The sequence below is a fragment of the Diadema antillarum genome, unplaced genomic scaffold, assembly GCF_040938485.1.
Source record: "Diadema antillarum isolate AM-2024a unplaced genomic scaffold, OU_Dant_1.0 seq00000793_RagTag, whole genome shotgun sequence".
NCBI classification, from domain to species: Eukaryota; Metazoa; Echinodermata; class Echinoidea; order Diadematoida; family Diadematidae; genus Diadema; species Diadema antillarum.
The window spans coordinates 441,327-461,857 of record NW_027271680.1 but is presented as its reverse complement, the minus strand read 5'-3'; the positions used below and the strand labels follow the sequence as shown (position 1 = coordinate 461,857).

Here is a 20,531-nt window from a genome sequence, read left to right as displayed (position 1 = left end):
TTCACAATTTCATTGACTGTCACTAAATTAGCACAAATTACAAATTGATTAACAATGACCCCCCAGATGATTCAATATATCTATATCTACTCTTACTCATCCAGAACCCAAGAATACATTTTCCAGGGGTTATGTAAGACAAATATATTGGAAGAACATACTCACATATGTATATACAGTGTACATTGTATAGACACTATTTGCCTCACAAACAGGTCAAGAATGTAAGCAGACATGTAAGTTGAGGCAAAAACCTCATAAAGGAACATGTTGCCTAATATGTAGATTATATATAATTACACCTCAAAGGACTTCAATTTTGTTCAGTTTTATTTCAATCTTCTACTGAATCAAACCCAATATTGATTTTGAATAGGATCCTGGTGTAACAGATGTTTAAAGTGATCCTACATATTTCTCTATGCAGTGTTGACATCAAAGAGCTTATAATTATGAAGGGCTCTATTTAGGAGAAGCTAACTGTACACATATCTGCAATGTACCTTCATATCTAACACTTTCTCAACACCCTTGGATGAAATAAGGAAATATAAAGCCTTGGCAGTTCTGCATGGTAATGTTACATGGTCATTTCATCAAACATATCTAAAATGCAAATATATAACTGCAGTGTTGTAGCAGCTGCATTTCTGGCTTCGTGATTATAGTACACATTTTGTATGTGCTGCTGTAATCACATTTCAAATAGTTGGTTAACTCTTCACACACCAGTGTAACCCCCCTGTGTGCCACATTATTCTGAGACTGCAACAAAGGTATGCTTCACGAAAACATTCTGTTTTTCCAGTCTATGTAACTTTTAATTAATTTTTGCTATGCCTGACATGTAACGTAAAAAGTTATAGGGAAATTGCCAAGCTTTGATTTGATGTGAATTTTTGGCAAAGATATGATTTTTTTTTTTCAAATGACCAGTAGCTACACTGTACATTATTTTCTTGGCATGACTTTTGTACTCAAGACAGTGACAAAAACTTAGAATTTATTCACAAATCCAATAGGTAGCACCGCTTGATATTTAATCACCACATAATGTAAGCTAGTACACACCTGTACATCAACAGGAATGAAGCTGTGAGTGGTGCTTTCATTGCATTGTGGCATTTGGTGATTTATTGATCGGTTTAAGTGGGTTTTTTCGCATGATTGAACAAAATATGCAAACTTGGCACGCTGTCGTCTGAGTCGGTCAGGCGAATGTGGAACATGGAGTGTTAATCTGTCAAAACAACAGCTTTCATGTCGACGTACCTTTATGCCACCATCAGTTTCTCCTCTGCAGTACCTTCCGTCCTCACATCCATCCAAATAAGAATGCCTGTAACAGTACCACCGACTAGAAATGTACCTCTCGTTGTCTGGGTCGGAGCAGGAGTCGACACAGTTGTAGTCTATCCAGAACTTGAAGTTGGTGCACTCGAGGCAGCGGAGCTCGGCGTCGCACTTGTTGCAGTTTGGAACGCAGGTGGCGTCCCCGCCGTCTGACACAATGAGTCCCCGACCTACACGAAGTGATGATAAGACATGAAAATGACATGGCTCAAATTCACAGCAAAAATAGCACAAGATCGTGACTTCTTGATATGGTCTGCTCTGTGAGGGAGAATGTGTGTGTGTGTGTTTGTACGTGTTTAAATGTCAGAGGGGAGTTGTTGATTCCTACTGACATACAGTTAGTGTTCTAACAATTTAAGTGAAAAACAACAATCCCCTCATTCTTTCTCCTTTATCACTGAAAATCACTGATAATGATTTGTTATGTCTATCACTCAGAAAATGTTTGCATTTCTCAAAACTTAAGTTTTGTTTTTGCTGTTTGGAGTGTTTGTGTTTCTTTGTCTGGTTTTGTTTCTTCTTGTTTGCTTGTTTGCTCTGACAAAAGAACCCCAAGATGCCTGCATGCATTTGCTTATTAAGGCTTGTAACGGTTCAGGAAATGAGGTTTAAAATCATTTTTAAAAATGCTCCAAAGGTAAACAGTGCAACAGGGAACTTAACTCCAGTATAAAAAGATACACAGTTACTCAATAAACTAGTTGGACAGCACCACTTTGAAAGCCAATTGGTCACATTAAAATCAATTATCTTTGCCTAAATACAATGTACACATTTTTACCTCATAAATATTATTATTGGAGGAAATAGATATCTTCACATGGACATTATGTGAGAAGTGCACACCCTCCAATGTCTGCAATATGCATCACAGCTTGAACACTTAATTAAAGCTACAATTGTACCTTCACTGGTCTACAAACGTCGTAGATCAGAAATGAAACAAACCTCTAAAATTGTACAGGGTATATAAATGATTTTTAGTCATCTGACTTCTTTGACTCTTCCACCAGCAGCCAAACAGGAGGACATCAATTTAATGGTTTGAAGAAGCAAAAAAGTTGGGTTGATCCTCTTTTTCTCAGAGTGGTAATGGAATATGGTAACTGTCCACCATCTTGATACGAAGTAGAGATCTCTTCAATCAACACATTCAAAATAAAATCTAAAGAAATTTTGGGCAAGTAAGATAGATGACTTTAACTCGGATGAAGTTTTCAATATTGTCCATGTACATTGTACTCCAGCTGCACAGAGCCTACCACACAGAAATTAATCATTCTTATTGGTGCAGAGAGGCAAAAAATTTGGTATAACTTATGCCCACTTCCAAGGTACATATATGATATTACAAATTATGTATACATATGATATCATGTACACATTATCCCTTTGAGGACGAGTCGTGAGTATACTCGGGCAGGTGTCTATGGGAAATTCGTGTTGTAGCAAAATCAGTCCATCCTCGATGGGTTAATGTACATATATAAATGTACACTGTAGTGCATACCTGTGACAGTTGCCCCTGAAAGCCAAACACTGCCTCCGCTTCCTCCGCCCGTCCGCACCTGGTTGGCGTCCCTCCCACTAGCATGAATCTCACCATCCAGTAGAAAATTACGCCTTGCATGGAAACTGACAACTCCACCACCACTAGATGTCTGTAAATCAGTTATCAATAGTTATTAGCTGCTGAGGCGGAAATATCAACAATTTAATGACACGCGCCTTAAAGGGATAGTACAGTATTGGTGGAGATGAGAATTGGGCTTTTAACTTTTTGTGAGATACCAAGAAAACACTTATGATATAGTACAGAGCATACCATTTTAAGAGGAATTCAAAGTTTATTTGATGAAAATCGGGTTTGGAATGACTGAAACATCCAAAAACAAAGTGAAACAAGGAAAAGTAGAAATTACGCGGTGCGTAATATATGTCCCCGCCGGAAGTAGCATTTAGTAGCAAAATGTACAATATAGGTCAAAAATCAAGGTCAAAGGTCAAAGAAGTCAAAGGTCAAAATTCTGTGTAGAAGTTTTGAAGCCCTCACCTAGTGCCATCACATAAAGCAAACGGAATCGAAATCGGGTTAGAAATGGCGAAGGAGTAGCATCTTGTAGCAAAATGTACAATACAGGTAAAAAATCAAGGTCAAAGGTCAAAGAAGTCAAAGGTCAAAATTCTGTGTAGAAGTTTTGAAGCCCTCACCTAGTGCCATCACATAAAGCAAACGGAATCGAAATTGGGTTAGAAATGGCGAAGGAGTAGCATTTTGTAGCAAAATGTACAATACAGGTAAAAAATCAGGGTCAAAGGTCAAAGTCAAAGGTCAAAGAAGTCAAAGGTCAAAATTCTGTGTAGAAGTTTTGAAGCCCTCACCTAGTGCCATCACATAAAGCAAACGAAAGTGAAATCGGGTTAGAAATGGCGAAGGAGTAGCATTTTGTAGCAAAATGTACAATATTGGTCAAAAATCAAGGTCAAAGGTCAAAGATGTCAAAGGTCAAAATTCTGTGTGGAAGTTTTGAAGCCCTCACCTAGTGCCATCACATAAAGCAAACGGAATCGAAATCGGGTTAGAAATGGCGAAGGAGTAGCATTTTGAAGCAAAATGTACAATATAGGTCAAAGGTCAAGGTCAAAGGTCACAACTGAAATTCTGTGCAGAAGTTTCAAAGCTCCCACGTAGTGCTATCATATAAAGCAAACAGAATCAAAATTGGCTCATAAATGACAGAGAAGTAGCAAATTGAACATTTTGATCACACACGGACGCACGGACGCACGGACGCACGGACGAACGCACGGACGGACGCACACACGGACACACACACGTACGGAGCCCGTTTCATAGTCCCCTGCTCGAACTCGTTCAGCGGGGACAACAAAGTGATCGTAATAAAGTGTGGGTCCCACACTTTATTAGAATCGCTCTTTTTTTGATATCTCAGCCATTTCAAAACCAATTTTCATCAAATAAACGTTGAATTCCTCATAGAATTACAGGCATGCTCTTTCATATTTCATAGGAAGTTTCTCATTATCTCACCAAAAAAATGTTAGAAACCTGAAATTAGGTCTCAACCAAAACTGTACGATCCCTTTAAAATCAAAATAACAAGCTAGTTGTCTATAAAGCAGCTATCAATATAATTCATGACGTACGTATAGTTCCGTGACATTTGCTCCTGTGACAATTGTTCACAATAATTCATGATGTAAGTACATACTCCATGGTTCCGTGACATTTACTCCTGTGACAACTGCTCACGCAAAATATCTGTACACTATTAAGCCAAACATAAATTCTACCCACAAACACAATCCTAACCCTAATCCTAATCCTCACATCAAACTAAACCTATAACTTGGCTATCACAACTCTAACCCTAAGTTAATTAATAATAGTAATAGTTATTGTTGCAGGAACAAAAATGTTGTGTCACCAGTAAATAGAGGACATTTGACAGAGTGAAAACCTTCTAGACTTTTAGTGAAATCTTTGTAGGCAAAATTTGAAGAAAAAAGTAAATATTTCTTCATATTAATACCACACCATATCCATGACTCACCTGAGCTGTTCCACTGAGTAGACTTCCCCCGCTACCATACTCTAAGGGGCGTGTCACATCCCCATAGGCGGGGCTACTGGACCCGGTACCAGCGCCCCTGCCACCTCGGCCCCCATGAGAGGCACCTGATCCTCCAAGAAGTCCAAAGATGCCTAGCCCAGGGCCCATACCCGCTGGCCAGCCCCGACCACTGACGTCCACTGTAGCATCCTGATCAATTTCAATGTCTCCCGCTGTTCAAATCAAAGCAAAAACTCATTTGCATACCTTGCCTCATACAATTTGTACTCATTACTTGCTTGTTACATAGACTCCAATCTTGTTTAGAGTCATATAAAAACTAAAACTTCTCCTGGATTAGTGTCAAGTTGTTACTGTACACTCATCTGCTGAAATCATGGGAAAAATTTTCAATAAACCACATCGTTAGACAGTGTCATAGCATAGCTTTCTTTGAGTCAATGTATCAAAGGAAATGTATCAGAATTCAATATTTTTTATATGTACACTTTGATATGTTTGACAACTTGCATTTGTTGGTTGACTCTTACTTTCATTTTGTTGTCTCTCCTTGGTACACCAGGTTAGGGCTTGCTGCTTGCTCAGCCCCTCCCCCCACTCTTGCCATTGCTATTTCACTCTTTTCCTTTCTTTATCCCTCTGTTGTTCCTCATCTTGTTTGATGTTGCCCCCCTATTCATCCTTATCCTTCAGAGGTTCCCCCCCCCCCCCCCTCGGGATCATCACTGACCCTCCTCTTTTTGTCTGTCCACCTTCGTTTAATCCCCCTCCCTTTACCTGTTGGGCTCCATGCCCATGACCTCCAACCTACTCCTTTTGTTTTCTTTTGTTATGGGTACCTAGCCCTCCCCTGACTGTTCTTGTTGTGTGTAGTCCTTCTATGTGATTGCTGTCCCTGCCTGTTTGTCATTTCGCCTCTGACGAAGATTCTGCAAGGATCAAAAGCTCAGGCCCCTTTGACTCCAGAATTCAATATCCCAAAATTCACACCCAGTCAATTCAGTGAGTAAGATATTTGATCATTATCAATACTCAGGCACCAAATAATCATATTTGGTGGTTGGTATCCAGACATCAATTGTCCTGAATGAATTCACAAATACTGAAGGTAACATCTTATCTGAAGTGGAGAAGTCTGAAATGATACTTGTAAGCTGAGAAACTACAATTGCAAATGCTTTTGTTGTATTTGCTTTTGATATATATATTCATTTTCATTAAAAAATCAGATATAGTTTCTTTTGTTTCAGAATAAAAGTTTTCTGAAAAAGTTTATTCTGCAAAGTGTACAATATCAGAACAGGCAACATAATGTTGTAACACACACACATTCAATGATAATGTTCTTCTAGATTGAATATTCATCTTACACAATGTACCACGGGGAAGTGCCTCGTCATACAATATGAAAATTGCAGGAAAATTGTGTCTGCATGCAAGAGCTATTCAAATCAACAACAAGTATATATGGCTCATACTTATACTAGGACCTTATAGGTGAGGAAATCTGTCCAGCATGAACACAAATTTTTATGGCATGTGTTAATTAAGCCAACTTAACCTGTTGATTCTGCTTTGCAGAAAAGACAAACATACAATGTACAAGTAAATCCCACAGTAGTGATGATCCTTTCACACCAGACTGTATCAACAAACCTGTGACTGACAGCTTGTTGGCTTGCATGACTCCGCCTCCTCGCACCAACAGCTTCCCACTGAGGTTCATTCGGAGCTCCTGATTGGCCGAGACGCTTCCCGTGAACTCTAGCGCTCCACCCCCGAGCACTAGCAAGGAGTCGAGGTACATCTCGCTGGCCGCCTCAGCATTGACACGAGCCATGGGGTCAAAGGTCAGCAGGGCATTCTTGCCGATTTCCAGGGTAGCCACACCCTCAACGCTACCCCCGAGCAAGGTCAGATCTACCTCTTGGAAGAGGGAAGTTGGTGGCAAATGGGCCGTGCCATTCTGTTTGAAAACAGATAGATGCATGCAGGTGACATACATTTTCCTCTTTACTTGCGAGATCAAAAACCCAGTAGAAAATCTGATTTGATTGGTTTTGTTTTTCATCTGCAATTATGGCTATTACAATAGCCCATATTCATCTGCACTAGCTGGTCTTCCTTGGGGTCCAATTAAGCGTGAGGCAAGCTAATTTTATCCCGTTGAGGACAGGCCAATTTTGCTATAACGCACACTTCCAATAGACACTTGACCGCATATAATTGGGACTCACCCTCAACGGGTTAATACAAAACTGTCTTGTGAATGCTCTTTAAGACAGATGAATGAATGAGTTGTCATGACTCTCTCGCACATGGAACCTCCATCTTATGTCCTAACTGAGGGACAGAGTATTTTGTATTCTTACCAGAGGGGACTGTATAATTACCAACAACATTGCTATCAAGGTACAATGTAGACTTGGGGAAATGAAGCTGGGCATTTGGATTAGGAGGCACACATGCTCGTACTGACTGAGTCAAATCACTGCTCTGGTTTTCAACAATACAAAATTGCAACTGTACTTGAAGTAGTAAATTATCGAATGAATCATTTTGTGCTGTGTAGTGGGGAATAGATGTAGAATAATAAAAGAAACTGCCATAGGAAATAAGAGCAGACCTCACAGTTAACAGAGTGCATACCTGATACACAACAACACTAAAAGGAATCCTTGTGGTAGAATTCTCCCCAATCCACACAGTGTCGTTTTCTCCAACATGCAGCGTGCCCCGGAAGTCTCCCGCGACATTCGACACACGTAGACTCCTCTGCCAGGCATCTGGCTCGGGCTCCCCGCCAATGTCCACCGCCTCTACCTCCACATGGGCATACTGACCAATGTCCAGCAGGTCGAGATCGTGGTCCGGGTTGGAGCCAGGTGGGAGGGGAATGACCGTCCTTCTCGTCTGGCCAAGAAAATTCAGGGATAAGTCAATATCCAATTCGCTCTATTCTATCAGACCCATTATTTTCATAGCCTACTGATATGATTTGCTTAGATACCAGTGCTTATGTTGGCATTGATTTTGTGGACATTGAACTTCTGTAATAGTTTGATTTCCTCTTGTGTTGTTATTTGCACGGAAGAAAAGAAATTAAAAAAAACAACAACTCTTTCCTCCAAGAAGTTTGGAAGGTATCACATAATGACATTTAATACCACATTTTTCAACAATATAACATCTTGCTCTTGGAATGTAACCAGCAGAGGTCGATTCTTGCAAATGGTCTGAGGGTTTACCTCACCCAGATAGTCCAATTCTCTTCTGAGGATGATGTTTGAGCTACAGATAATGTGACCATAGCAATTAGAATACCTAGAACTTTCAAGTAAAGTCACTACTAAACTCTGGTGGAAGCAGTAAAGTGACAAAAGTAATGTTTGAATCAAAGATACAGTATAATCTTTTACAATGATTCAAATTCATATGATTATGATCACTTGCAGAAGTATGCACAACACATGATGAAATCAAATGCATAGATCATGGTAAACTCTGTACATACAGTTGTAGGGACTGCTGTCTTATATAGCTTCATCTAATGACTGTAGCTTCGTTGCTACTACACATGCTTGTTTTGCCTTTTGGTATAGCAGGGTTAGTAATTGTGGAAGAATAATTTAACCTAAACATCAAGAATGTGTTGTCAGTAGTCAGTCATTAGTGTCATACCTGAGAGCTTGCTGTTGGAAAGTTATTGTACGACTTTAGGACTCTCCTCTCCACGTCACCCTCTTGCTTCAGATAGACCGTTCCTGACGCGCCATGTTCGCACGTCAACCCGCTACAGGCACCTCCCTTGACCTGGTGAGCGATTCCCTCACTGAGGTACTGGTAGTAGAGTGCCATACGACCTCCGCCGCCACCACCTTGACCAGCGCCCCCATTGGACTAGTGGTATAAAACAAACACATACAGTGTGTTTATCAAACAGTTCAACACACTACTAGTGTACTACACATGTCTCGGAGAGATCAGTAATACATTTGTATCGCTTTTCTGCAAACTTCTGAGCGTAAGAGTACAGGTTGAGTTATACCCATGTAGTAGTTACTAGATAGCGCAGTCATTTTCTACCTGAATTGCAGACTTCAAGTCATGAGCCAGAGAACGGAGAGGGAGGGGAGAGCGGGAAACAGCAGCGCCTCCTCCCCAAGCCACGTGCTTTTCGCTACGGTCTTTCTTTCCTATTTGAAGCAGGTTTGGGTGGTAAATAATGCCAGATAAGTCATTAATCACATGAAAACTTGAGTGGACAATCTGCATTTACCACATAGAAGAAGGAAGTCAATCTTCCGTAGCTTCATCAAGCTTTTGTGATGTTTCATCACATAGTTACTCACCGAGATAGTTCCAGTGCCATGGATGGTCTCTGCTCGAATCAGAATACTTCCACCACTAGCTCCCCCTCCCTCTGCGGAAGGCGAGTCCGAACCATCGGCAGAGATGCGACCTTCAACTCTCAGTTCGTCGCTGACGCTTACCGACAGGATTCCCCCTCCGGAGGCCCCAGAACCCTCCCTTCCCCCGCTACCAAACATCCCTGGTAGGGTGAAGGAGCCGTACGCTGGAGGGACGATGTCTGAGGAATGCTGACCACCCCCCTCACCACCATGGGATGCTCCAGTTGAATCATAGGCTCTCCCCAGTCCCTCTACCAGTCAAGACAGTATGAAGAAATTTTACAGTAATCTCAGTGCCATTTAACTATTGTGTGGCCATCTTTTGAAAATGACATTAACATTGCATGGGGAAAGGCTGGAAATGGCAGCATGCACATGGGAGTGTGGCAAGACTCACATAAGGGACAATAGTAACATAACAATCTGGATGATATAAGCATATCATCATTTCATTATGAGCACAATTGAGAAGCATGATATAGGTTGTCATATTCATATTTCTTTTACTCTTTATGGTCCCATGTACTATGCTGTAACTTGCCAAGCTAGTGGCATTGACATTGATTAATTCAACCATAATTTGACTATTCAAACACAGACCATTGCTTCTTAACAGTGCAACAGTCATGCATAATATTCAGAGGAATAAAACAAGGATATTAACCTGTAGAGGACGAGTCCTGAAAATGCTCAGGCAAGTGTCTATGGGAAATGCATGTTCTCGCAAAATCAGCCCGTCCTCAACGGGTTAAGAGGGTTGCATTGATTTTATACAGAGAGCAAGTGGGACAGTTTTTAGACACCTATGACAATCACCTAGGAAAGTAAGCCAGTCGATGAACCAACTAAGGGCAATGGGATATAGAGGATAAGATTCTTGATTTTTAATCGGAGGTCCAGATTTCAAATCCCGTCAGGTGCCTACGTGTCTATCAATGATAATTACTATCAATAACCCGTTGAGGACAGGCTGATTTTGCTACAACACATATTTCTCATAGACACTTTCCCCGAGTATACTCAGGACTCGTCCTCAACGGGTTAATGACAAACAAAGCACACATCAATAGCCTTACCTCCAGCATCGTAGCCGCCACCGTTGACGGAGATGCTGCCGTATGAATCCACTATGGCTCTCTCGACCTCGAGATGGAGGTTTCTCGACCTCAACTCGCCACCACCATACACCTGTTGGATTCATATTGTACCAAGGGTCAAAGGCATTCTTAGGACAACAATACATGTAAGTCAAGGAGGCGTCAAAATACATGATGTACTGATAACTTCATATCTATCAAGGTTATACCTTTCATACCCAGGAGCAAGTAGCATGTACATTCAATATACCAGCTAGTAACATACGTTTGTATTCCTTTGCAAATTTTATGCAAAACCTTTGTAGATAACAAATACTTTCCTTGACACCCAACAAGTTTGTATGAGGCTTTCCTGACATAGCCTGACAACTGATACAGGCAAAGTGCATTCGGGCGATGCCAGGACAACCTTCCCATTAATCCAGAATATATCTGTATCTTGTAGGATAAGGATATGTTGGTAAAAAAAAAATTAAAAAAATCACACAGCAAAGTCATTTCATATGCATTTTACATTATGCCAGTTTACACAGTTACGCAGCAAGAAAGAGATGATGACTATTTATGCCTGATCATGAGTCCTATTTCAAGCCCATGTTTATATTGTTGTGCTTACAGACTAATGGAAGGTGTGTTTTCATCCCCTCCCACCTCACCCCACAGCACCACAAATAATTGGCTATGTCCCCAACAGTGCAAAAACTTACCTGTAGAAACTTTCCGGATAGCGTCCGTCTCTGCTCCCCATTGTGAGAGAGGAGCGTACCATGGTTCCTGATGCTAATGGCGTTAAACTCGACTTCTTCCGTGGCCTCACCGTCCAATCCTACCATCTCATGCATGTTGAGTACCCCTAGCACATATTAGCAGGAATTACGTTGATATAGGTGACTGCCAATATCAAACACATTCTAATATTTTTGTTTTCATAATTGAGTATTGGCGCAATGCCATGGAACTGTTGATGTTTTTGAGTCCAACTGCACCAATTGCACCAAAAGGGTACCACAATAGACTTCGATATAGGCATTGCACAATAGCCGAGTTCAGACATTTTTTCATTTCAACCTTTAATTTCATGCTCCATTCAATTATTGTAAAGTCTGCATTGTGAACAGTCCTTACAACTAATATTTCATCAACTGATATGTAGGAATAGTCTCTACTACAGTAATAAATTGCAAATCAAATAATGGTGATAAACAGATATCCAGATTACAAAGTTGACTGTTTTATTTACTTCACAAAGAAAAACAGTGAAATAGCAATTTGCTTGCACCTTCAAACATGACAGGCTTTTTAAAAATCTACAAAAAAAACAACATCAAACTTCTTAGGAAAAAACTTATTTTCTTTTTTCAGAAACATGATTTACCTCCATCTCTTATTGTTATGTTTTCAGCCAGTGGAAGGACGCCCTCAATGTTGAATGTCACGCCACTCACAATGAGCTCCCCGTTCAATGTTATGTCTCCTCCGCGGTACACGTCCACGCTCAGGGGAAAGTCCGGCTGCGCAACGAACATGGTCTGATTGAACCCGATCAGCATCCGTCCCGACCTGTCTCCGGCAATCGTCCCGAGCCTCATATGGAGGCCCTCGCTTGGTCTAGCGGGGTCAATGAAGGCCAGTTCGGCTCCACCATAGATGTGTAACTCATCGATGACAAAATCAGCTTCGTAATCACTGGACTCATTGCAAAGGCATCGCGCAATGTCAGCCACGTGACCAGGTTCTAGCCACGTTACGGTCGTGGCCCTCTCGTAAGCCGAGTAAAACTCCGTCAGATTTCGGTGGGAAGCGCGAGGCAGTCTCCCGAGGTTGTTCAGGTACAAGGTGCGATTGGTGCGGGGTGCGGTGACGTTAGAATCGTGGGTGATCTGCGCCTCGGGTAGGGTAGCATCAAGAAGTGTGCTGGTATTCAGCGGCTGGAGCTTGTGGAGGTAGATGGTGCCGGGACCACCGGGTTCAAACTGGGAGTCACCTCCTGCTCCTACAAAGGATCCTAAGACGCATCCAGTTAAAAGAGAGCACAAAGAAATAAGAACAGGTTGACCTACGGGAAACTGATTTCTCCTGTACGAAGCCTATGGACACAATAGAGAATGGCATTGACTACATGTTTTTGCCAAAGTTTTTATCATATGATGTGCACGGAGAAAATTTAATGAAGATTTGGTGTAAAGTGGGTGGCATAGAATGTACATTGAAAATAAGCAACTATTTCAAACAGCAACCAATGTCCCTCACCTCAAGGCCCTCTGCATTTTAGTTCCATGATTGTCGAGTTTGAGGGTAGGCCTACTCCCAAACAATTTGTTGAATCAGAAACATCAACAGATCATTTTATTACAACCTTAATGAAGCTATAGTATCAAAGCTGAGGACTGAAATGAATCAATTTTTTTTTCACAGTTGACAACACCTTCACTGAGTGACTCAATAGTTTACCTGAGTAGTGATTGTAGGTGTAGTAGACTGCCACTCTTCCGCCTGCCCCTCCTCCTCCACCGGTATCCGCTCCTGCCCCGCCCTCCACGTCTATTAACCCGTCTCCATTCAGAGTCTCCGTCTCCAGCCAGATGCTGCCAGCACTGCCTCCACCTGCATGGGGGGAATCCCCCACCCCACCTGTAGGAAGAAGATGAGATACCCCAATTTAACCCCTTGACGACTAGTCCAGATAATACTCGGGCAAGTGTCTACGGGAAACGCAAGTTATAGCAAAATCAGCTCATTCTCAATGGGTTAACACTTTACTCATAGGGACTTGGTATACCAGAGGTAAGAGTTGTGGGAATAACCATTTTATAGAGGGAACAGGTTGCTACAATGTGGATGTTCACAACTTTGTGTGTTTATCAGGGAATAATTTACCTTCTCAAAATTGAATAGCAATTTTAATCGAGGGGGGTAGATTTTCAAAAAACTAGTGCACACTTCGATGTAATAAAATTGCTACACAAACAATATTTTGTATAGCAGTCACACCAAAATGCATTGCTAATCGCTATGCGATACCAGGAAAATTATTCCCTGTGTATAAAACATTACGAGAAATTAAGTCATCTACAATTTTACAATCAAAAGTTCATGTTATTGCCCTGTCCTGTTGCACTGTTACACATGGATTTAATTGGTCTGATTTTTTGCATCAGATGGCCGGACTCTCAAGTTCAGCTCCACTTACAAGGTTGAATGACAAAGACCTTTGTTTCTAAACTAGTCAGTCACTGTGTACCAGAACTTTGCACCGATCCAATCAAGGTTTCTTTACAAATGAATTAATAGAGAGGCGCGCACATTCGTATCCCCGCACTCCAGTACCGGGTGCTGATATAGGGGGTTCCTGTTCCCTTTGCCTCTTTGGTACAGTTTATGTGTTTCTGAATAATGGTGTATTAATTTGGATAAGTTGTTTTTGGTTGTAAATTTGAAATTGTTTTGGTTATATACAATTACAGAGAAATCAAATAAATATACAGTCTATGTGTATAGATATAAGTTTGCTATAGACCATTGACGTCAAGCGCTGTGAAACAATGAATAGTTTCTTTGAGCGCTATACAAATGTAATTATTGTATTGCATTGTCTAGTATAGTATGGTATAGTACAGTATAGCATACAGCCTGTAGTGTTATACAATATTGTTTTGTTTTGTATTTGTAGAGAAATAAGAGACAAAGGAGGATATTCATGGTACCTCTAAACCTAATATCCTAAGAGTGAGTTTGCCTACCTGTGGCACTAATGGTGCCATCTACGTGCAAGGTATCAGATACGCCGAGGAACAGACGACCCCCTGGAGACCCGCCTCGATGAGGAAAGATGGAGGAACCACCCACCGAACCAAAGGAGCTTGGGGTGAGGAAGGAACCATACAAAACGCCAGCAATGGGCTGCGATGACCCTTGACCCCCATTGCTACCATGCCCCGCCCCCGAGCTTCCAGTGCTGCCGGACAGACCATTTCCATTTGCTGTAACAAAGAAAAAGTAATGAATAGGTGGTGGTGGATATGCTATTGATTCCTATATCATTACAATGTGCAAAGGACAGTTAGTGTTCCCAAATAAAACAACATTTTCACTTTGGAGTTAACCCGTTGAGGACGCACTGATTTTGCTACAACACACATTTCCCATAGACACCTGCCTGAGTGTACTCGGGACTCGTCCTCAACGGGTTAAAAGGGGTCAAAGCTTTTGATCCTGACAGAATCTTTGTCAGAGGCAAAATGACAAGCATACAGGATTTGCAGACACATGGACTACACATAACAATCAACATGCACCGTCTAGGAGGGGCTAGGAGGGGCTAGGGACACGTGACAAAGAAAACGATGGACGTAGGTGGGCAGGGGGGGTCAAACAGATAGAAAGGGAGGGGGGATTAACCAAACAAAGGGGTGAACAAACGAAGGGAAGAGGTGGTCCATTGATGATCCCAAGGATCATCCAGGGCAACCTGTGAAGGCTATAGATGAATAGGGAGGCAAAATCAAACAAGATCAGGAACAATTCAAAGGTAAAGGACAGGCAAAAGGACAGGAAAAGGGGGAAATGACCACAGCATGATGGGGGGGGGGGGGGGTAAAAGCAAAGAGCCATAAAACTGGTGTAAAGCAGTGTCAAAAGAATGAGGGCCAATACTTACAAATGCAAAGTACATGAGACATCAATGTGAGACAAAATATAAATCATACTGTATAGGAATAGATATCACATAAAAGCACAAATCCATAGGCGGACGTACAATGAATGTACATGTACAGGGCGTGTGTGTAAATACAGGGCTTTAAAACAAAAGCAGGGGAAATAAGCATTAACACTTCACAGTAATAGGCTTTGAGGAGTTTAAACACTGATCACACAACACAAACAACACAGATGTACACTGTCCATGTGTATTTCCTTATCAAATGTTGTGCGGCTATTTTGTCATCTAACATGGTTGCTCAGTACGGATGGTTACATTGGTAGTACACTGTTCTTGATAGCTTATTTTAAAATGATCATTTAGGTATCTTGCAAAAAAAGGTGTTTATAAATGTGTTCATGTTTACCAGATCATACCAACTCTGTTTCTTTTTTTAAGATTTTTCAGATGACCAAACACATCTACCTTAGATATGAAACAATTGACAAATCAATAATGACAAAAAATTCACTGTATGACTTTGACATGACTGCATGTTAACCCCCTTGTCAGGAAAAATATATATATTCAAAATTAGAAATGTAGCTATAGGGACAGATATGCCACCACCATATTGAATCATTCTATTACGTTGTAGATTCTTTCCTTGACCATTGAAGACAGGCTGATTTTGCTACAACATGCATTTCCCACAGACACTTGCCTGAGAATACTCTGGACTCGTCCTCAACGGGTTAAAGAATCACTGTGTGATATTATATGTATTTTAATTAAGTGTATGCACTGGGTACTTTTCAATGTATTGAAAAATGCTGTGTAATTTCAGCATTAGATAGCAAATTTCTGGGTGTATACCTCACCTTTGACCCTTGACCTTTGACTCCAATGACTGAAACATTCTAAAGTGAATCATTGTCAGGCAACACATGCATACATACAAAGTTTCATAAAGATATCTTCAGCCATTTAAAAGATATGGAGAAAAAAAAAATGTTATTTTAGCATTTTCACTTGACCCTTGACCTTTGAACTTTGACCCAACAGCTCAAAATTTTCCCTAGCAATTCTTCATCTGGTAATACATGTACACATATATGCTACATTTCATAAAAATACCTTCAAGCATTGCAAAGACATGGGGGAAATAGTGGATTATAAGTATTTGACTTTGACCTTTGACCTTGAGCATGTGCATCCAATGATCAAAAGGCAAATGGACGGAAAACTTGAAACAATACCTCCAGTGACACTTGGCAGCGGAGGCGTAAAAATTAAATGATTTATGTGGCTAACCAAAGAGCAATACAAACGGAATGCCATTTAGATCGAAATAATGAGGAAAAAGTGTCTGTTGTATAAAAAGGCTCATTAGTAAGTACCTCCTTCACTTTTGTGTCTATATTCGGGTGAAAAACCAGCCTGAATAGTTGCAGATGGCTCGACGCTAACTCTGTCAAAGTGTAGCTTCAGATCTCCACACCGTACCTGCAGCATTGTCAGTACACGGGAAACAAATTATTGAATTTCCCTGGCATTTCAATGGAGAAGATGTGATTTCGATTATGCAAAAAGACGACTGTCACTACAAATACATGTACATCTGTGATATCTTCTTCTATTTTAACTTGGAAACAAATAAAAAATGATTACTACTGTAGTTCATTCTCATTCACTTATTGCAATTACTCTGTCAGTAATGTTCACTAGAGAATATACATCATGTATATACAAATCACCAAAAAATATTCAGGATCGATGCACATCACCACATATGGATTTTTAGCAAAGGGTATCTTCTAAAAGAGCAGATTCTAAGCATTTAAAGGATGTACAACTCAATACAAATGGACTTTCACCCATCTAACAAATTGAAAGAAAGTACACTTTCTGGACAGGTGTTTACTGAGAAAAAAAAAGTAGAAAAACTCAAGAATGGCTGGGTCATTCAGTTTCTCTTATTTTGAGTTCTTATGAAAAATCAGGGCATGTGACTTTTTGTTGGTTCTGTGATGAACATACACAATCATTCTAAGTACTTACTCTGATGATATCATTGTTTGGGGAAGTAAGAGAAAATAATTAATCTTCAACTGGTCAGAACAATGCAAAATAAAACGAAGAATATTTGGAACTGACCGATCCGCCACTTCTGACGTCCAGCGTTGACCCATTTATGGCGGTCAACCCTTGGCTCTCATCATTGATGTCCAGGGAACCTCGTGTCTTAATGTCCAGTCGGTCAATGGCTGTATGAGTATGGCCAGGGTTCTCTAGACTCACGCTACACTGGGAACCAATGGTCATCCTGTCCATATCATGAAGTTCACCTGAAGTACAAAGAACCATTGAGGAATTATGGAATGGGCCGAGGAATGACCACACAAATACCTAGAAATCTGTTTGCATTTGGCAATATCTTTCATGGAGAGAAACAACACAGTTGGAAGACCTATCCAGCGGAGAATAATTAAACAACAATACAAATTTGGGCAATGTTCACTTGGAACCAACTAGACCTATGTCTGGTTCAAATAAACCTACACAAAAGTGGAGTTTATTTTTTTTCCACATAATAATGGACTTTATTTGAACCTCAAACAAGCTCATATATACTTTGTACAGAGATTATTACATCTTAAATGGATACTATGACTACACACATGGCACATAAACTGAAGTTTTAAAACTGTATAAAAAGCCACAAACCCTCAAGCTAGCAAGAAAATAAATACAGAAACTATAAAAAAAGAAATGTTCACATGAATCATATGTACTGTGTAAACTAATATATATAATGTTCCAAGCTAACCATAGAGTTTCATCCCGACACGACGACACTCCAGCACTTTGGACAAAGTGATGGCGCTGTTTGGGTTGGCCAGCAGAGACACAGCGAGAAACATGCGGGAGGCAAGGATGTCCAGAGTCTGACCGCTACAGACACTGAACTGACCGGTGTGGTCTCCCGTCAATGATTCCTGTATGGTCACTTGTGTTGAGTTTGATGTAAACCTCAGCTTTGCCTGGCCCTTCACAGTCACCTTTTATAATGATAGTGAGTTGGAAAATACAAGTTTGTATTTTTATTGGGGGGAGGGGGCGGGGGTGGCTGAGGGGAATGCTTTAAAAGGTACGTGAGATGGTAGAAAATAGAATAATTACAGTAAGATAAAAAGAATACACTGTAGTAGTAGTAGTAACAATAATAACAAATATTGTTATTACAATCATTACCATAGTAATTAAAATCATTATTATTATCATTATTACTTTTATCACCATTACCATTGTTGTTATTATCATCATTTATATTATTAGTATAATCATCACTACCATCAATATTGTGATGACATAATTAGAGTTTTTACGATGGTATCATCTTCAATCCTGGCACTACCAGTACCTTTGTAGAGCAGTCCTGTACTATCACACAGGCGTTTAAGATTCATTCTCATTATTATGCAAAATTTTAGTTTGTTAGGGCTTTCTAAAATTGCAAATAACCAAGTTTGGGGAAGAACTGCAAACACACCAATTAGATAATCATTACTTTATAAATAACCTGTTGATTCTGATACCCCGTTATATTCAAAGTGCACTTATAAATTTCAACCATGCCCATGAGTGCAACTCACTTTTTCATACTCGAAGACAGACTCCCTTTCATCTCCAGTCACAACGAGAGTTTCGGGCAGGGTGGCAAACGGCATCTGATTGGACGATTCAGGCTCTTCCCAGGCAACAATCTCCAGGTATCGCATCCCTACATAGCCCCCAGAGGGCAGCAAACTCATCTCAATCTGTGACGAACAAAAGCCAGAAAATAACCTCATGGAACAGTAACAGGAGAACATAAGAGCTGAGAGGAAGAATGACCAATACAGTAAAGAGAAAATAGAAGAATTATGATGAAAAGGAGATGAGTCTGTTTCAAAGTTAGATTATGTTTATGTGAAGTGCAATGATTCTAGTTTCTGTTTCGCAAACAATACCAGGCATGACACTAATATTTCTCTCTGGTAGCCCATTCAAGCAATTAATTCTGTTAAGCCTGAAATTTGGTGGCCTGAAAAAGATATGTAGTGGCCAGAAATAACAAGAGACCCGCGGGTCTAGCGCTCACCTGAGTATCGCAAGTTCACCTTTCATGCAGTCACTAATCTAAATCATTCACAGCTCTACCAAAATTTGACCAGGCATTCTCAAGTAGAAGATGAAAATGTACAATATCAAGGGCCCATTTTTTTAAGATTCCTTAATTTGGGGGGATTGGGGCCCCCTGGGGCCCTCTGGGTGGGGCATGGTGCCCATTTTGATAAATTGAGATATTGACCCCTAGGGATGCTACCTGCCAAGTTTGACAAAAATCCATCATGAGGTTTTCAGGAAGAAGATGAAAATGTACAATTCAGGCCCCCATTTGGACCCTTCCAACCACCCCCCCCCCTCCCCCCCCCCCCCTACCCAAGAGGGGCACCCCTGGATCTCCTATGAACAAACTTGTAGTATTATCTCAGCTCTATAACTTTTGATTCTAGAGAAGATTTATAAAGATTCCTTCATTTGGGGGGTTTGGGACCCCTGGGGGCCCCCTGGGTGTGGCATGGTGCCCATTTTAACAAATTGAGATCCTAACCCCCTAGGGATGCTACCTGCCAAGTTTGGTGAAAATGGGTCATGGGGTTCTCAAGAAGAAGATAAAAATGTACAATTTAGGCCCCATTAGGACCCCTCCTCACCCCCTCCCCTGGGTCCCAAGGGGGCACCCCTGATTCTGCCATGAACAAACTTGAAACTACAGTCACCAATGTACTAACTCATAGTATTAACTTAGCTCTATCACTTCTGGTTCTAGAGAAGAAGATTTTTGCGGATTCCTTCATTTTGGGGGGTTTGGGCCCCCCTGGGGCCCCCTGGGTGGGGCATGGTGCCCATTTTAACAAATTGAGTTCTTAACCCCCTAGGGATGCTACCTGCCAAGTTTGGTGAAAATGGGTCATGGGGTTCTCAAGAAGAAGATGAAAATGTACAATTTAGGCCCCATTAGAACCCTTCCCCACCCCCCTCCCCTGGGTCCCAAAGGGGGGCACCCCTGATTCTGCCATGAACAAACTTGAAACTACAGTCATCAATGTACTAACTCACAGTATTAACTTAGCTCTATCACTTCTGGTTCTAGAGAAGAAGATTTTTACAGATTCCTTAATTTTGGGGGGTTTGGGCCCCCCTGGGGGCCCCCTGGGTGGGGCATGGTGCCCATTTTAACAAATTGAGTTCCTAACCCCCTAGGGATGCTACCTGCCAAGTTTGATGAAAATCGGTCCTGGGGTTTTCAAGAAGAAGATGAAAATGTAAAAAGTTTACGCACGACGCACGACGCACGACGGACGACGGACGACGGACGACGCAC

The 20,531-nt window shown here is 41.0% G+C and overlaps 1 protein-coding gene across 1 annotated transcript in view; it reads right to left on the bottom strand.

The window, feature by feature from the left end:
* LOC139739305 (uncharacterized) overlaps positions 1-20,531 on the bottom strand; it is a 52,579-nt gene that overhangs the window by 12,395 nt on the left and 19,653 nt on the right. The window contains exons 15-30 of the mRNA XM_071649921.1: positions 18,757-18,921; positions 17,931-18,162; positions 17,258-17,448; positions 16,501-16,606; positions 14,202-14,441; positions 12,913-13,092; positions 11,837-12,466; positions 11,169-11,314; positions 10,441-10,552; positions 9,305-9,615; positions 8,634-8,852; positions 7,602-7,865; positions 6,609-6,918; positions 4,932-5,164; positions 2,867-3,017; positions 1,273-1,523 (exon numbers count right to left, since the gene is read on the bottom strand). Of these exons, the coding sequence (XP_071506022.1) occupies positions 1,273-1,523; positions 2,867-3,017; positions 4,932-5,164; positions 6,609-6,918; positions 7,602-7,865; positions 8,634-8,852; positions 9,305-9,615; positions 10,441-10,552; positions 11,169-11,314; positions 11,837-12,466; positions 12,913-13,092; positions 14,202-14,441; positions 16,501-16,606; positions 17,258-17,448; positions 17,931-18,162; positions 18,757-18,921 (3,741 nt within the window). The remainder of the gene's footprint in view (positions 1-1,272; positions 1,524-2,866; positions 3,018-4,931; positions 5,165-6,608; positions 6,919-7,601; positions 7,866-8,633; positions 8,853-9,304; positions 9,616-10,440; positions 10,553-11,168; positions 11,315-11,836; positions 12,467-12,912; positions 13,093-14,201; positions 14,442-16,500; positions 16,607-17,257; positions 17,449-17,930; positions 18,163-18,756; positions 18,922-20,531) is intronic.